The 17,396-nt window shown below is 40.1% G+C and overlaps 2 protein-coding genes across 8 annotated transcripts in view; both read left to right on the top strand.

The window, feature by feature from the left end:
- Positions 1–17,396, top strand: part of cpne1 (copine I) — an 85,480-nt gene that overhangs the window by 11,873 nt on the left and 56,211 nt on the right. The window contains exon 1 of one of the 7 annotated variants that reach the window (XM_059981062.1): positions 802–939. The exons of the other annotated variants lie outside the window; for them this stretch is intronic. The gene's annotated coding sequence lies outside the window, so the exon portion shown is untranslated. Of the gene's footprint in view, positions 1–801; positions 940–17,396 lie in introns of those variants that run through there. 7 annotated transcript variants of the gene reach the window in all.
- Positions 819–6,104, top strand: rbm12 (RNA binding motif protein 12). Its single transcript, XM_059981057.1, has one exon. It carries the CDS (start codon positions 819–821, stop codon positions 3,330–3,332), a length of 2,514 nt encoding a protein of 837 aa, XP_059837040.1. The 3' UTR covers positions 3,333–6,104.

Below are 17,396 nucleotides of genomic sequence, written 5' to 3' on the forward strand. Positions count from 1 at the left end.
TCTACCCTTGAAACACTAGTTTCCACCCTGCTCCAAGTCTACCTTTTTAATGTTGCTCCAGCAGCATTCTGTACTTTAGATCCTTTGTAAATTTGTGTTTGGAAAGGTGTGCACCCATCCCATTCACTCTTTGCGTAATGCTGAATAACCTGCACTGGCAGCTAATTAAACCTTGCCCAAATTTTAACAAATTGTTATTATATTCACTTAACATTTCCTCTTTATCAATAATTTCTCCTTCCCTACAGATCTGAGTTCATCTTTATGCTTTAAAATTCCCTTAGAAACCATTTGTCTGTCCTTCCCTCCCTCTTGCCCCTTCCTGCCCTTCACTCTCTTTCCAGAGCTCCCAGCTGCTCCCCTCTCCTTGTCACTTGCAAATCCTTCAGTTTCAGCTCCTAAGTCACCTGGGATACTTAAGATACTTTTGTATTTAAAACCACAATCTTTATTGACCAGGCTTCTGTTTCGATGATTTGATTTCAAATTTGCCTGACATTGTTGGTTTGAACTGCCTGGGAATGATTTTATTTGGTTAAGTATGCAACTTGGCATAGTGTGTTGATTCATTACTGTTGTTTCTGCATTAAATTGTTATGTAGTTAAATTTTGGGTCATGTATTTATGCATGTTGGAACTCTGATTAATGCGGTGTTTATTAAATCCATCCATGCCTTGGCTTCTGTGCGCAGAATTTGGTTTTACTGTGATGGCCTTTTGTATGCTTTACATTCTAGTTAGGCTGGTTTTGTTCTAACAAGTCTGATGTAGTTCGTGCCTTTTTCGTCTGCAGGTGTTTGTTGTTGATTGAGTTCAGCATGGCCGTGGTCATCCGCTTGCAGGGTCTCCCCATTGTGGCGGGGACAATGGATATCCGCCATTTCTTCTCTGGATTAACCATTCCTGATGGTGGCGTACATATTGTAGGTGGTGAACTTGGTGAGGCTTTCATCGTTTTCTCCACAGATGAAGATGCGCGGCTTGGTATGATGCGTGGTGGGGGCACAATTAAAGGATCCAAAGTGTCACTCCTACTGAGTAGTAAAACTGAAATGCAAAATATGATTGAGCTCAGTCGTAGGCGTTTTGAAACTGGTAATGTGGATATGCCCCCAGTGGGTTCCAGCCGGCCAGGGCCACCTAGTAATACTAGTCTGAGTGGAAGGGGTAATTTGCCTACAACTATGGCTAATCTAAACACTCCCACCATGGTTACCACCACTTCCTCATTACATGAGGGCTTGAGCAGTAAGAATGTGCCGACATTTTCTGCTGCCAGTGTTGGAAGTACGCCCTCGAGTCTCAATCCCACTTTCAGTAGCCCTGGGTTTACTATGGGATCAACCATGACTAGCAGTATGCCACCATTGAATACTATGAATTCTGTACCCCCTCTGCCACCACTTCCTCCTTTACCTACAATGCCATCACTACCACCTATGCCTTCAATTCCTCCAATTGGTATTTTGCCAACACTGCCACCAGTGCCTCCCCTTCCTCCCATAGCGCCGCTTGCTCCTATCCCCCCCATGCCACCTATACCCCCTATACCAAGCTTGCCACCTATGCCTATGAATGCAGGTAGCACTCTCCCTTTAGGAAGCTCTGGGCCCAGTGGAATGAATGGCTCTGGGTCTGCTCTGGGCATCAGTAGTAGCATAGGTTCCATGTATATGGGTCCTTTAGGTTCCTTGAACCCTCTTCACCCCTTGAATTCCCATAGTTCATTGAGTAAAGGACCACCACCCATCAATCCAGATGACTTGTATGTCCATGTCAATGGGCTGCCGTTCACTGCAATGGAATCGGATGTGAGAGAATTTTTTCATGGACTTCGAATTGATGGAGTGCACATGATGAAAGACCATTTAGGACGCAATAATAGAGATGCCATGGTGAAATTTTATGGCCCCTCGGACACTTTTGAAGCTCTGAAACGACACGGGAAAATGATGATGGGTCAGCGATTTGCCAATGTCTTCCCTGCAACAGAAAGACAATGGTTGAATGCTACTGCTGGCTTTAGTGTACCCAAAAGCATGGGCCCTCCACCAAGCCTAGGGCTTTATGGACAAAACCTGCCACCGTTTCACACATCGCGGTCTGAATCTCCAAGCCGACGTGAGCGATCCCGATCACGTTCTCCTCATGAGAAGGAGTACTGTGTCTATTTAAAAGGTTTACCATATGAAGCTGAAAACAAGCACATCATGGAATTCTTCAATAAGTTGGAGGTCATAGAAGATAGCATCTACATAGCTTATGGACCTAATGGAAGAGCAACTGGTGAAGGGTTTGTGGAGTTTAAAAATCCCACTGATTATCAAGCAGCATTGTGTCGTCATAAGCAGTACATGGGTAATCGTTTCATCCAGGTGCACCCTATTACCAAAAAGGCAATGTTAGAAAAGCTGGAAATTATTTCAAAAAGAACACACAGTTTTGTGCAGAGTGAGCAAAAGAGAGAAGTATCAGTGAAATCAGAGGAAGCATGTGGTTCACCAAAAGTATATGGCCACATATGGAATATACCATATAATGTAACCAAAGGTGACATGTTTCAGTTTCTGGAGGGTATTGGACTTGCAGAAAATGGTGTCCAGATTCTTGTTGATTGTAATGGTCAAGGACTGGGGCAAGCACTTGTTCATTTCTTAAATGAGGAAGAAGCACAGAAAGCCGAACGACTGCATCGCAAGAAACTAAATGGACGCAATGCATTTCTCCAACTAATCACTCTTGAGCAAAAGCAAGAGATGGAGACAAATCCACCATTTCAAACCAAAGGTCAGAAGGGTACAAGCCAAGGCAGTCTCGATTCTCCTTTCCTCCCAAGTGTTGGAGGAGAGAAAATGTTTTCTCCTAGTGGTAGTTCAGCTAATCTTAATGGCCCTGCACCACCATTCAACCCCGTGAGTTCATTTAGTGGATCAAGCACCCTATTTGGTCCTGGATCAGTTCCTACATCTGGGGTGAGTGGAAGTACTGGTGATGGTCCAGTGGGGGGAACTACATTTGGAGGCAGCAGTGCAAGTAATTTTCCTACACCAGGGGTTGAGCCGACATTTGGAAGTGGTCCCTTAAGCACCAATAGTCCAACAGTTGTTAAAGTTCAGAATTTGCCCTTTAAAGTGTCTGTGGATGAAATAGTGGATTTCTTTTATGGCTACCGTGTTATTCCAGACTCTGTGTGCCTGCAGTTCAATGAACAAGGCATGCCTACAGGTGAAGCAATGGTTGCTTTTGAGTCCTGTGATGAAGCAATGTCAGCAGTTGTTGATCTCAGTGATAGACCAATGGGCTCACGGAAGGTTAAACTAGTTTTGGGATAACCCTAAATTTTAATCACTCTGTTGCTCAGAAGCTTGCCCTTGGCATAGCCATTTAATAGTGAGCTTGTCTGAACTTCTGCCTGATGAGTTATACTTTGAAAGTGTTTGCAGCTGACTTTATGACCCAGATTATTTTGAATCCAATGAAAATTTAGGTGTCAAGTGGAAATTTTAAGTACTCACCACTGATAGTGTAGACCTAGCAGAAGTGGATGTTTTCTATAGATCTATGGAACTGTAGCTTACTCATACTATAGGCAAACACAGATGCATACTAGATGCTAATACTCATTTGTTACAATGCAATTATTTTAAAGTTTCAGCACCCTGAATGGAACAAAGCTCTGATACCACATCAAATACAAATATCTAATCTTCTACTTGGAACTGATACACAGAGCTAGTCCTAAGTTGGGCAGGTTTTTTTCCCGAAGTGATGTAAATTATAGTATTTGTGCACTTGGGGTGTTATTGTCAGCTGCCAATAGAAGCAGTGAAATAGTAGGAATTAGGGTACAAATCAGTTGAAAATTCAGTTCTTAATGTGCATGTTGACCCTCTTGTTCTGGGCATGGTATGTTTATTTTTTTAATCTTTTGAGTTTGAGCGAAACCAATCTCTCTCATCTCTGTACATGCAGAGCAAACTGCAGGTTAAGTTGTTTGACTTGTGTTCAAAAGAAACATGCTAATGTGTGACCCTTGGCTGGATATTCAATTGTTTATAGAACTTACTGATGTGCTAGTTACCTAACTGTTCTGCTAGTACCCACACTGTTCACGTAAGGAATACTTTGACTACTGCCTATTAGTACCAGACAGTTAATGTTGACCACAATAGTAATCTGCATTAATAGTTCTATTAAAATAGTTTTAGTATTTCTTTTCAAATTAACTGTAACCCAAAGATGTGATGAATTGTTGTAAAACATGTTTTAAACTTCTGCTGCAAATTTATTCCCCTTTGGCAATGGAAAAGTAGGTGATATTCATACCAGTGTCGGGTGCTAGTAGAAATTTAGTGTACCTAGCATTGGAAATGTATTTGTCAGCAGATGTGCTGGGTAGACATGGTGCCCTGTACTAGGAAATGCTGTACAGTCTTGTTAATGACCCAAAACTCAATTCTACTGTATGATATCGTAAGCTTTTTGTAAAAGATACAAAATGAATCAGTAAGAGTGATGCCATTTTTAAAAGACAATAAAACTATGCGTATTACTTGTTTGAATTTAATGTTTTTTGCAAATTATGTTGAAAGGAGAATCTGAAAATCTGCAACACTACACTATACAGTTGGGGTGGGGGGGGGGGGGAGAGAGAGAAAGAAAGGACTTAATTGGTCCACTGAGCATTTGTAACAGGTCCCAGTACATTTTGGGATTTTTGTATTCCTCTAGCTTTGTTTCAAGGTTTCACTCTGTGTAGTGTACCAGTTTATTTTAAAGGGTGGGTTAGTGGTCTGGAATTTGGAACCCATTGGTCACAGATGTAGCAGGATTCTAATTGGCAGTAGTAGCTAATGGTAAAGCTGCTCAAATCTTCTGCTCATCAATCCCCAAGACAACCCTAGGTCTGCTCAGTGGACTGATGTAAAAAAGTTCGTAAAACCATGTGTAAGAACTATTGTAAGAACTGCGTTCTTTGTGTAATCTGGATATCTGCAGATGCAACATACTAAGCTTTGTAGCAGCAAAGTTGCATTTAAAAATTAACTTTGTAATTTGCAGACTGATGAATTTAACATTTACATCTATCTATTTGGTGAGATCAGTAGGCAAAGTTTTGAACTTAACCATGATGTAAAAGAATAAGTTGTACATACACCTTTATCTTTTGCAGCTTTCTGTCAATAAAATGCATTCCGTGATAAATAAACAAAACAACTCCTTTTAGGTTTAGATGTAAAGCTCTTTGTTGCTTTTATTTTATAAACCACCAGGCAAATGGCATATTTGTGGGCTGCCTTTTTGATTATTCTGTGTGAAATAGTTACGGATATTTTAGTGTGCCTGATGGCGTGTTGTCCAATATTGATCACAAGTGTGGGAGGACTGTTACTCACCTGACGTCCCATTGATCATCTGAGCTTAATATGAATCTAAAATGAGGTAATGTTTTGAGTTTCTTCTCGTATGATCACCAATGACAGTGATATTCCAGTTGAAGATTTTTATTGCTGTCCATCGTTGGGTTGAAAGAATCAACGGTGAAATTCTCCACACACACTTCAATGGTTTGTTTAAAGTCCCTGTTAATGGTCTAGGAGAGTTTCTTGCCTCTCCTTACCAGCTTCTTTTCAGCCTTACAATGCTCTCAATCCTGCAGAAGGAGCAAATTTTACACGCATCCTTTTGTTGATGTGATATCGAGAGGAGATCCTCTGACTAGATGAGATTTGATTAACTGAGGAATACTGACTACTTTTATAGAGGGTATGTAATAGGTAGAATTTCTTGTTGTCAAAATAGAATGAGTGAATTTTTTTTGTCTGGCTTGTTCTTGTATGGTATTTCAATTTTCAATTCTCAACAAAGTTGTACATATTTACCTAAAATTGGCATTTTGTTTGCTACTGTTGTATGATCCTTAAAATGCATATATAAAATGATAGTAACTTGTAATTACATGTGTTTAAATTGCTTGTGTCTGATTTACTTTGCCTGCTCATTGACATTGCTGGAAAGACTCTGGTATGCTACCACTCAACATTGTGCTGACCATTTTGCAGTTCCCGATTGTTTTCTCTCTGAATTAAAAGGCATTTTATGCACCAGATAGTCTGGATTCATTGCAAACGTTTTTACATGATCATTCACTGGTCAATGGCCCTTTGTGTTTATGTGGAATACATAGAGTTCCTCTCTCAAAAATACATTGCTTGTATACTGGCAAACTTGCTGAATTTGATCATCAGCAGAATGGGTATTGATTTAGGTAATTCCAGATACACTTGTCTATTTCTGAGCTTGTTCTGTCTATCCAACCTGGCACAGAAAGGTTACCATTTCAAGGTATTATTCTGTAAAAGTGTTTCTTTAATAATCCAGTGCTGGCTGGTATTGCTAATTGTTTGTCTCATAAATGTGCAAAGATGGAATATGATTAAATAAAGCCATGGTATTTCTCAATGTGTTCAAACAGTGTAGATAAAAGCTGCTTTGGTAAAAGCGCTCATCTTGTGAATGAAACTCACCAGAATACTTTGCAACACTAGTACTGTTTGATTATAGTATTGATTGGTGAACTGTTTTGTATTGACTTTTGTTCAGTACAAGTATGAGCTAATGAGCCATTGAATTATCAATATATCACTGACACGTGCAGAGCCACCGGATCAGCGGGAATGTACCAATTAATCAAGTGTAAAACTTGATATTTGTATGCTGGAAGTTTACTGAGGAGTGATCTGACTATGCAAATTGTTCTCTTTTTATGTGCTACTGAGTTGATGCCAGCCAGCTCTGCCTTTGAAGCTCTGAAATTTGTAAACTTTGATTAGAATTGGCTGCCATGTGAAATTCCTGCATTTGGATTACTGTGTAACGGCAGTAATCAGACTTACAAAGTCATTGTGCTGATGAGAAAGCTGGGCAAGGTAGGTTGATGGATGTTTGAGGAGTTGAATGCATTCCATAAGTTTGATATTCACTTGGATCTTGGACAGAAGTTTTTTTAAATTCAGAATACAAATGAAATTGTAAGCAGCTTTGCCACTGAACAGTGGAAGTTTGCACCATACATATCAAACATTACACCTGTATGTGGCTTCAACTAAAGTAAGTCAACCATGTAGTGTAAAAGAGTGAAGGCTGTAACTGGGGATTACATTTCCCTCTTGCCCTGCAGGACATTAGTAAATAATTTGGATGGTTTTTGTCCAGTAACATACATGATAATTTTGACTGGTTTCATTGCAAAACTCTTAACTTTTGTTGGGAACTTGAGTGACTGAAATTGCACAATATACTGGCATTTCCAATGTGCAGCCTTTGGGTCTGAGGCATGATTACTGCAGATCCTGGAGAAGTAATGCATTTGCAATTGACAACAGTTTTGCTCTTTGATTCCAGTATATTTCCTATAGCAGTTATCCCATAAAATCTAATGTTTTAAAGTATGCTATAACCTTTGAACAATGCATTTGAACTGACAAAGAACAGCTGAACAAATCCTATTTGGGAGAACTGGAGGATGTATATATCTGGCTGGTGCATCATTTGCAAGGTGTGGTATACGGTTCTGCTGTTACTGGTTATTCAACCCAATCATCAAGGATCCCAGTGCCCTATATGCTACCTGTAGCTTTTCATGCATGCAAGTGCTCATCTAAATACATTAAAACTATTGTGAAAACTCTTGAGTCCTACAACCCTTCAAGCAATTGATTAGATTTCAACCCCCACCGAATGAAATAGTTCTTCATTAAATCCTTCCAAAACTCCCACCATTGTACTTGCATTGTAGACTTAAGAGGAAAGGTTTCTCACTATCTATATCCCATGATTTTGAAAACAGTGGATTCTGGTTAATTGATACACATCAGAACCAGTACACTTTGTTCCAATTAAGCAGCTACCTCGATTAGCCAAAGTTTCATGAAAGCAGTTTTCAGCGTTCTTAAAAAATACAAACTTGTTTAACTGAATAACAAATTAGAACACTATAAATACTACTATAGCATCATAACGCTGATTTGGTTCTTAATAGTTATTTACAGAGGAATTCATCTGCCCTGTTCTTTAGGTTGACTAAATGAACACAATCAGCACAAACACCTAGTGTAGATAATGGCCTGCCTTCATACAATGATTGCATGCTCCAAATCTTTATTTTCATTGTAACATTCAAGATGATTCTTGATATCTTAATTCTTTGCAGTTTCTAACCAGAAGGAGTGAAATTGTTTCATTTTCAATCCCAGCCGTTTCTGGCATCTCCAAGCCTGAATGCTTGAAAACGCAGTGCGCAAACAGTGTATCAGAATTGTCTTTCTGCTTATTTTTCACCAACTACCTGGGACAAAAATCTTTCTTGTTTTGAACACACACATAACTGACACTATTTTAAACTAGTACATGCGACTGGTGCTAGTTAAAAACTAGCCAAATCTCTTACCCAATTAAAGCAGCATGGTGTCCCAAATAAACACAGGGAATCCCAAATATTTTCTCTATTCATTTTTGTTCTTTTAAGAGTTGGCCCAAATGAACAGCTGTCCCAATTAACTGGAATCCACTATTTCATTCAGGTCCCCTAGGCCTTTAAACTACAAGCAAATAAACAAACCCCCAGCTTGTGCTGTTCCCTTTAGAGTGAAAGAGGATGAGAGATGTCTTAATAGTGGGGTACGTTGATAAGAGGCACCAACTGAGTAGACATTCAGAGACTTTCCCCAGGGTGGAAATGGCTAATATGGGGGGCAAAATTTTAAGGTGATTGGGGGAAAGTTCTTTACACATAGTGGTGGGTGTATGGAATTACCTGCTGGGGTGGTGGTAAAAGCAGATACATAAGGGACATTTAAACTCTTAGATGACCACATGGATGAAAGAAAAAAAAATGGAGGGTTATATAGGATCAGTAAGATTGATCTTAGAGTGGGTTAAAAGGTTGGCACAACATTGTGGCCTGAAGGCTTGTTCTATGTTCTCTACACCCTCCCTGATGTAATCACATTGATTCTGTATATTGTGACCGGAACTCAATGGTGCAAGAGCTGTGACCTATATTTGGCATGTCTTAACCCCCTTCAGGGATCCTTGAAGTTGAACAAAGACACCTTTACTTCCACTGACCCTACCATTCATTGTATGCATTCTGGCATTGCGTAATGTTTTTCAGGATTAAAATTCTATTCCTAGCCCATTTTACCTACTGAATTCTGTAGCTGAAGATTACCCCAGTATCCAGAACACTCTCTTCATGTGATCTGCTAATTACAGCTCCCAAGAATTTATAGCCATCTCTGTGATGGCTTCTGATCACAAAAAAACACAACCCTTGCCTATCATCTGCTTGTAATTGAGCCAGTTGTCTCCAGTTTGCTAAATTGGCCTGCTCACATTAAATTTGTTTGAATCTTGCCAAGGCCTATTTGAAGTTGCCCAAATTGGGTGATGTATCTAAATTATCAAATACCATGCTGTTTAAACGAGGGATCTCAAATGCCCTAATTACACACTTAATAGAAACATAGAAAACCTACACACAATACAGGCCCTTCGGTTCACAAAGCTGTGCAGAACATGTCCCTACCTTAGAACTACCTAGGCTTTACCCATAACCCTCTATTTTTGTAAGCTCCATGTAGCCATCCAGGAGTCTCTTAAAAGACCATATAGTTTCAGCATCCACCAGTGCAGCTGGCAGAATATCTACAGAAGCATGAATATATTTCCCTCAGTGCTACACACAAACACCCCAATCAAATAAATTCTAATAACTGTACAAATTATTCAATTGCAATTTCCACATTTCTGAACGTACAACCAAGTCTTTTCCTGCAGGTGAACTATATCTCTCGCTGGGGTTTAATCAGAAGTACACGCTGTTGTGTTCAAATGTTGTGCTCGTCTGTGACAAACAATTACGAAGTAAAACTTACGTCCTCTGTCTCGACTGACTCCAGCCTTCAAACACTTCTCCCTCCAGTTTAAGTGCTATAACTTTCTGTCCCCAATGTTAAAGTAACTTCAGTGTTTACCTTCTGCTACATGTGATCCCCAAGCCTCAATCGTCCTTGACGTTACTGCTGAGATATTGCACCCGAAGAGCCATCTAACCTACTACTTTCCTATCCAATTGTTAATGAGTGCAATCTTGACTTCTGATTAAATGGCTCAGTAACTTGCTGGGAATTCTCCAATTCGGATTACTACTGACGTAATTGATTTTGACCCATCCCGGCCCTATTCACGAGCTAGAGTTAGTGTTAAAATGGTCCATTGTCTCGTATGTGTGATAATCATGAGCCGCTGGGGTTTTGGTATAAATATACGGCATCCATTTCACACTGCTAACCAGTTCAATATACCAGTAAACGGAGGTGTAGAGCAGTCAGAGGTGAAGTGTGGTTTGCATTAAATTGAGCGGTTATAGTAGTGTCGTTGGCGGTCATTTGAGAAAAAGGTGCGCCGTTTATAATTTGAATTTGAAAGGGCAAAGTGCCAACGGCAGGCTGCTGAGCAACAGTGCACTCACTGGTTTGAGGTTTACTTTTCACTGATCGAGTCACGTATCACATACATGGCAGCATCGTCAACCCGGTGTGACAGCATTGTTCGAAAACGTGCCTCAGCGTCTCTGCTTTCCTCAGGGAAGCTACATAGATTCAGCTGGCGATTGCTTCGATCACAGTGACTGAACGGCCCTGTCCGATTCTGTTTTCCTGCTTAATATACTATGAGGATTCCAAGGTAAAATCTATCAAGGTGCTTGTATTTTTGGGCAAGGACGGTGTGTTTTTTGACACTATATACATCTTGGTCTAGGTGTAGCTTTACAGTCAACGTCGTTGAAAATCTAAAACGACCTGTAAATACTGGTGTCAGACAGCGTCTGTAGAGAGAAGATACCCGTGCGTAAACTACATCTGTACTGAAGATTTTATGTGCAGTGGTACTTTAAATTGAAAATAAATGGAGAGGCAGGGCGAAGAAACAACCTCAAATTATACTATCATCAGAACCAGCGCCGAGGTACAAACAGCTTTTTTAAGAAAAAAAAGCTGCGTCTGAGTTTCAGGTAACGGAAGGAAAACAGATTGCATGTTATGTCTACTGAAACACAAGATAGAAACATAATCCCTCATCCAATGTTGTAGCAAATTAGAATTATGTCATTTAGAGAATTAATATTTGAATCTCATCACCATAAATCTCTGATCATTTTGAAAGTTGCTTACGAATTTTCTAGACGTGTCTGTGGGTGACCCTACCTGCTGTTCAGGGGTAAGGTTGAGTACCATTCCCACTGCGGATACCCGGCAGGGGTTCCCAACTTTTTTTATGCCATGGACTCCTACCATTAACCGAGAAGTCCGTGGATCCCAGGTGGGGAACCCCTGCGAGGGAATGCTCCCCATTCTCGGAGATGCAATTTCAGTTTTCAGAAAGATCGATAGCAGCCACGAGGCGCTGTAGCATTACACAGAACAGTACCACCCTTCGGGCACACGAAGTTGTGCAGACCCTTTAATCTGCTCTGCTCTAAGATCAAATAACCTTCCCTTCTACATAGCCCTCCATGTTTCTATCATCCATGTGTTTATGTAAGTGTCTCTAATTTATCTGCCTATACCAACACTCCTGACGGTGTGCTCAGGCACAAAAGAGAAATTGTCAGCTCTCGTCTCCATCTGGATAGTTTGCAGGGAGCATGAACTACATTCTCAGCTATTGCAGGATTAAGGGCCAACACACAAATTGTGGTTGCCTCTTATCTAACTTGCGTATCACTTATAACCATGGGCACAAATACAGAATTAACTAAAATAAATCAGTAGAGGTGGGATTGTTAACCCAGACTGAAGGAAGTATTTTGAAGTACATTGGTATTTCCCTGGAGTTGGTGTTCAGACCACAGTTTTTCAGTATTAATAGCTTGTGGTGTGCTGTAATTTTGAAGCTTGAGCTTGGTGAATTTTTAAAGTGTGTGAAGAGTAAGGAAGGTGCTGAAAAGGTTGAGTATGTAAAATGTGAAATCAGTGGACACAGGCAGACACAATAAGCAATTCTGAAGTTAGAGATTGGGGTAATTGAATTGATTGAAAATTGGCTGGCTGGCAGGAAACAAAGAGTAGGGATTAACGGGTCCCTTTCAGAATGGCAGGCTGTGACCAGTGGGGTACCACAAGTTTCAGTGCTGGGACCGCAGCTGTTTACAATATACATTAATTATTTAGATGAAGGGATTAAAAGTAACATTACCAAATTTGCCGATGACACAAAGCTGGGTGGCAGTGTGAAATGTCAGGAGGATGTTATGAGAATGCAGGGTGACTTGGACAGGTTGGGTGAGTGGGCAAATATATGGCAGATGCAGTTTATCAGATGTGAGGTTATCCACTTTGGTGGCAAGAACAGGAAGGCAGATTACTTTCTAAATGGAGTCAAGTTAGGAAAAGGGGAAGTACGAGATCTAGGTGTTCTTGTACATCAGTCAATGAAAGCAAGCATGCAGGTACAGCAGGCAGTGAAGAAAGCTAATGGCATGCTGGCCTTTATAACAAAAGGAATTGAGTATAGGAGTAAAGAGGTCTTTCTGCAGCTGTACAGGGCCCTGGTGAGACCCCACCTGGAGTATTGTGTGCAGTTTTGGTCTCCAAATTTGAGGAAGGACATTCTTGCTATTGAGGGAGTGCAGCGTAGATTCACAAGGTTAATTCCTGGAATGGCGGGACTGTCATATGTTGAAAGATTGGAGCGACTGGGCTTGTATACACTGGAATTTAGAAGGATGAGAGGGGATCTGATTGAAACATATAAGATTATTATGGGATTGGACACGCTGGAGGCAGGAAGCATGATCCTGCTGATGGGTGAGTCCAGAACTAGAGGCCACAGTTTAAGAATAAGGGGTAGGCCATTTCGAACAGAGATGCGGAAAAACTTTTTCAACCAGAGAGTGGTGGATATGTGGAATGCTTTGCCCCAGAAGGCAGTGGAGGCCAAGTCTCTGGACGCTTTCAAGAGAGAGTTAGATGGAGCTCTTATAGATAGCGGGGTCAAGGGATATGGGGAGAGGGCAGGAACGGGGTACTGATTGTGTAGGATCAACCATGATCACAGTAAATAGCGGAGCTGGCTAGAAGGGCCGAATGGCCTACTCCTGCATTCTGTCTATTGAAATAAAAGTCAATATGCGTTTTGAAAGGATGTCCAAAAGCAGATCTGGACTTAAACCTACTGAAAGCTTTAGAGGCAAGGTGAGAATTTAATGGGGGAAATAAAGATCTTGGCTTTATAAGACCATAAATATAAATCACCAAAATGTGACCATAGGAGCAGAATTAGGCCATTCAGTCCATCGAGTCTGCTATGCCATTCCATCATGGCTGATCCCAGATACCACTCAACCCCATACATCTGCCTTCTTGCCGTATCCTTTGATGCCCAGATCAATTAGGAAATAATCATATTAATACAAATACAAAAGAAATATTTATGAAGAGTTTAATGAAATCACTGGTTAGTCTTTTTCTGCTCTAATGCATCCAAGTCTGGGCACTGGACTCGGAGAGAGGGAAAACCCCTTGACGGCGATACCAACATCAATGCATACAAAATGCTGGAGGAACTCAGCTGGTCAGGCAGCTTCTAACAGAGAGGAATAAACAGCTTGCAGTTTGGCTTGAGACCCTTCATCAGGGCTGCCTTAAACTTTGTCCTTCTCACCTTAAATGAAGTTAGGTAATGAAGAAACTGGTAAATAATCGGAGATTGAGAAATTTAGAGGAAAGGGCCTGTTGGCTGCATGTTCAAAATATCTGAAATTGGGCATGTAGTTAAAATGGGTAAGGACTTGGAACACATGCCTTCCCTGCTCATCTGTTCTAGTTCTTGGCCAATAAGCACATGCTAGATCTGTCTTTTTAAGATTCAAGGTATACGAGTTGGTCTGAGCTGGAGTGCTATGAACAGTTCTGATCACCACACTCCATTAATGATACAACGCCATAATAATATTGAGATTGTTTGATTATTATCTAGGATTAAGGAAGTTTAGTTGTGCAACTAGCCAGCTGGGTTTTCCCCCTTTGGAGCAGTAGAGGTTAAGGGTAGATTTAACCAACTTGCTTAAAAAAAAGGCCTAGATCTATCGTCACACGAAATCTGCAGATGCTGGAAATTCAAACAGCAACAACAACACACAAAATGCTGGTGGAACACAGCAGGCCAGGCAGCATCTATAGGGAGAAGCGCTGTGGACGTTTTGGGCTGAGACTTTGTCCTGACGAAGGGTCTCTGCCCGAAACGTCGACAGCGCTTCTCCCTATAGATGCTGCCTGGCCTGCTGTGCTCCACCAGCATTTTGTGTGTGTTGTTGTCTAGATCTAGCTTCACTCTTTTTTTACAGCATTGATTTAATGCCACTGGTGGAAAGGTGAGGGTTTTTTCACCAGATATGAAAGAATGATCCCATCCCATCTAAAAAGTACCTTCGTGATTAATTGTACTGCTGACAGAGCAGTGAAGCAGGACCAGATCAGACCAGAGGTTCCCAATCTGGGATCCATGGACTCCTCTGTTAATGATAGGGGCCCATGGCATTTTTAAAAAAAGGGTTGGGAACCCTTGCTCTAGACTTAAATACAATAGGCTGAAAGGCTTCAGTGCTATAAAAATTCATTTATTTCAAGGTATTGCTTTGGAACTTGAATTACAATGAGATTTTTATTTCAATTGATGTGATTATTTGTCATATTTTCATTAGCCAAATGGACTCCAAATGCATCAGGTAAATAATTAAAGGGGAGAGATAAAAAGCTGACAAGGTGAGCGTGTGGAGAGGGATAAGTTGCCTAGCTCTTTTAATGAAATTGCAGGTGTAATGGGCCAACAGGTCAGTTGTAATGCTGTCATATCTGATCATGCATTCTGTTTGCTGTTGGAATCTACATTATGTGAATTGTCGGTGATCACTGGCTTTTGTATACTGAAGATTTATTTCAATGGTGAATTCCTTCCTAATATCCCTTTATAAAAAAAAAAAATAAGCATCTGCCTCATAACTAGATTATGTGATCTGTAAACTCGGGTCACATTTTGATGATTTATATTGGTTTATTAAATATATTAGAACCAGCATGACTTGTTGGATGATAAGTGACAGGATAACAAAAGTACAGGAAAAGTAGTTTAAATTTATGCACAATATATTTATGATACTCCTAATTACATTATCCTGTTGCCCTGATATATTGCCAACTATATACCAAAACCACTCTGGAGTTGCACAGCATTCCTTTACCATGCATGTTGTGGTAAATTTGAAAATCAGTGTAACCTACTTGCATTTCAACAGCATAATCCTTTAGAGCAGTATTGTACTTAACTATATCGATGATTCATTAAGCATGCACATCACCGAGGGAGTCCATGATGTCCAAAGAGTGCTATTGAGTCTAATGCCGCTTTCTAATGCTTAGTCTGTCATCTTGTTATACTTGTCACCCACCACAGGTGTACAGACAGGTATGTAGTTCCTTCCCAAGCAATGAGCTTTCTGTTATCTGAAAACCAAATAAAATTCCTGTTACTTCATTCACTTAATTGACCTCTCTCCTGAAGGAGGTACTTCTTGTTCACCCTTATTGAACACCCCTCTACTAAATCTTTGCAGTTCCATTCTAGCTATTCTCCTGTTGCAAATTGAGTTTTGGTTTTCTAACTGCACGTAAAACTACAATGTCTGCTCAAGAATCTCCAAACCAAGGCTGTATTAATCCTAAAGTTAAATTTCATTGGATTGTTGTCTGTTGCAGCTTTTTCATGGCTAATCCAAATGAAAGATTGCATTTAAGAACATTTTCAAAATGTCATCTCATTCTAATCTAATCTTGGTTTTAATTAAATGATAGCTTGCTTTTGGCTGTCAATGTCTTACACACTGGAATTCCCCTTACTTTGCTTCCTTCTAGAATATTCCATGAAGTTATCTCTAATACCAAACTTGACTATTTTTTTCAATGTTTCTGTGGGATATTTTACTATATTAAAATGGAAGGTGTTTATGATTATTTTTCATTTAATGTAACCCTCTAATAAAGCATAGGTCAATAGATTCTTGAATAGTAAGGGCGTTAAAGGTTATGGGGAGAAGGCGGGAAAATGGGATGGGACAGGTGAAAGGAAATAAATCAGTCACCAGGCCAAACTAAATTGTTTCATTCTGCTGCTATGTCTTATGGTCTTAATAAAAGTATGGTCAATCACCCCATAATCTATCCCTGGCAGCGTGCACAAAATCCATCAACCTCGGCCAGCCCCTTAACACTTAACATGAAATTGACTTTGGAGAAGTAAATGTTTCATCTATTCATTGTTTTTCTCATGGGCTTCTGATTACGCTGTGTCTGAGATGTGCATGATAATGTTGAAGCCTTTGAGCAATTGGCTTTTTAAGGGACAAGGCTGGAACAGAACAGTGCTTATTGTATCTTGCTTTCCAAGTATGGAGTTGTGCCTAGTTTTAGACCAGAAACAAAATGTGCTACCAGCAGCTTAGATTTCTGAGCAGAGCTATCTTTAAGTATATACTTTGAACTTTTATGACTATTATAAGTACCCACAAAAAGACGACTGCATATTAATTGCCTACTTATCTAATCTTTTAAAAGGCTTTCATGCAACCATGTATTTGTGAAGCCTTATGATATGGTTATAAGTAAAAGTGGTTCAGTTATGACATTGAATGACTGGACTATAGGATGTGAGAATTTTGAGCACTATGAATGTAGACAATTAAATCTTGCCGACATCTTTTCACGAGAGAGAAATCATGTTGTCAAAGTTGCTTGAATTCTGAGGGTGTGATAATGAGAGTTGACAGAGGGTAACCTGTAGATGTAGCGTATTTCAGTTTCCAAAAGGGCATTTGTCAAGGCATTGCTTAAAAAACGGGGCATTAACTAAGAACCTCTGGTATCAGAGGAAATCTGTTAGAATTGATTGAAAACTGATTGTCTCCTAAAGAATCAGAACTGCACAAACAGGATGAATTGAAGGAAATGAACAGTGAATTTTTACTTGTGTTATTTCTGTAACTGACTTGGATGGCCACAGATCAGTGATTGTATGTGTAAACCAGTTGGAGGAGCCAGTGCGAACACTTCAAGTTCAAGCTAATTGTCATTCAATTGTCATACAATTGCTCAGTACACATGTATATAGCTAAATGAAACAGTGTTCCTCTGGGGCCGGGGTCCAAAATGCAGCACATGCAGTCGCCAAATATTGTTAGCACAGTCCCTGATTTTCATGGCCTTAAGATTGACAGGTTAAGGTGCATGTTTATATAAGACAATATAACGTTACTGACTATTATAATAAAATGAACTGTC

The sequence above is a fragment of the Hypanus sabinus genome, chromosome 9, assembly GCF_030144855.1.
Source record: "Hypanus sabinus isolate sHypSab1 chromosome 9, sHypSab1.hap1, whole genome shotgun sequence".
Lineage (NCBI taxonomy): Eukaryota > Metazoa > Chordata > Chondrichthyes > Myliobatiformes > Dasyatidae > Hypanus > Hypanus sabinus.

Excerpts from the sequence above, each read along its gene's own strand:
- rbm12 (XM_059981057.1), top strand. The coding sequence starts at position 819 with ATGGCCGTGGTCATCCGCTTGCAGGGTCTCCCCATTGTGGCGGGGACA.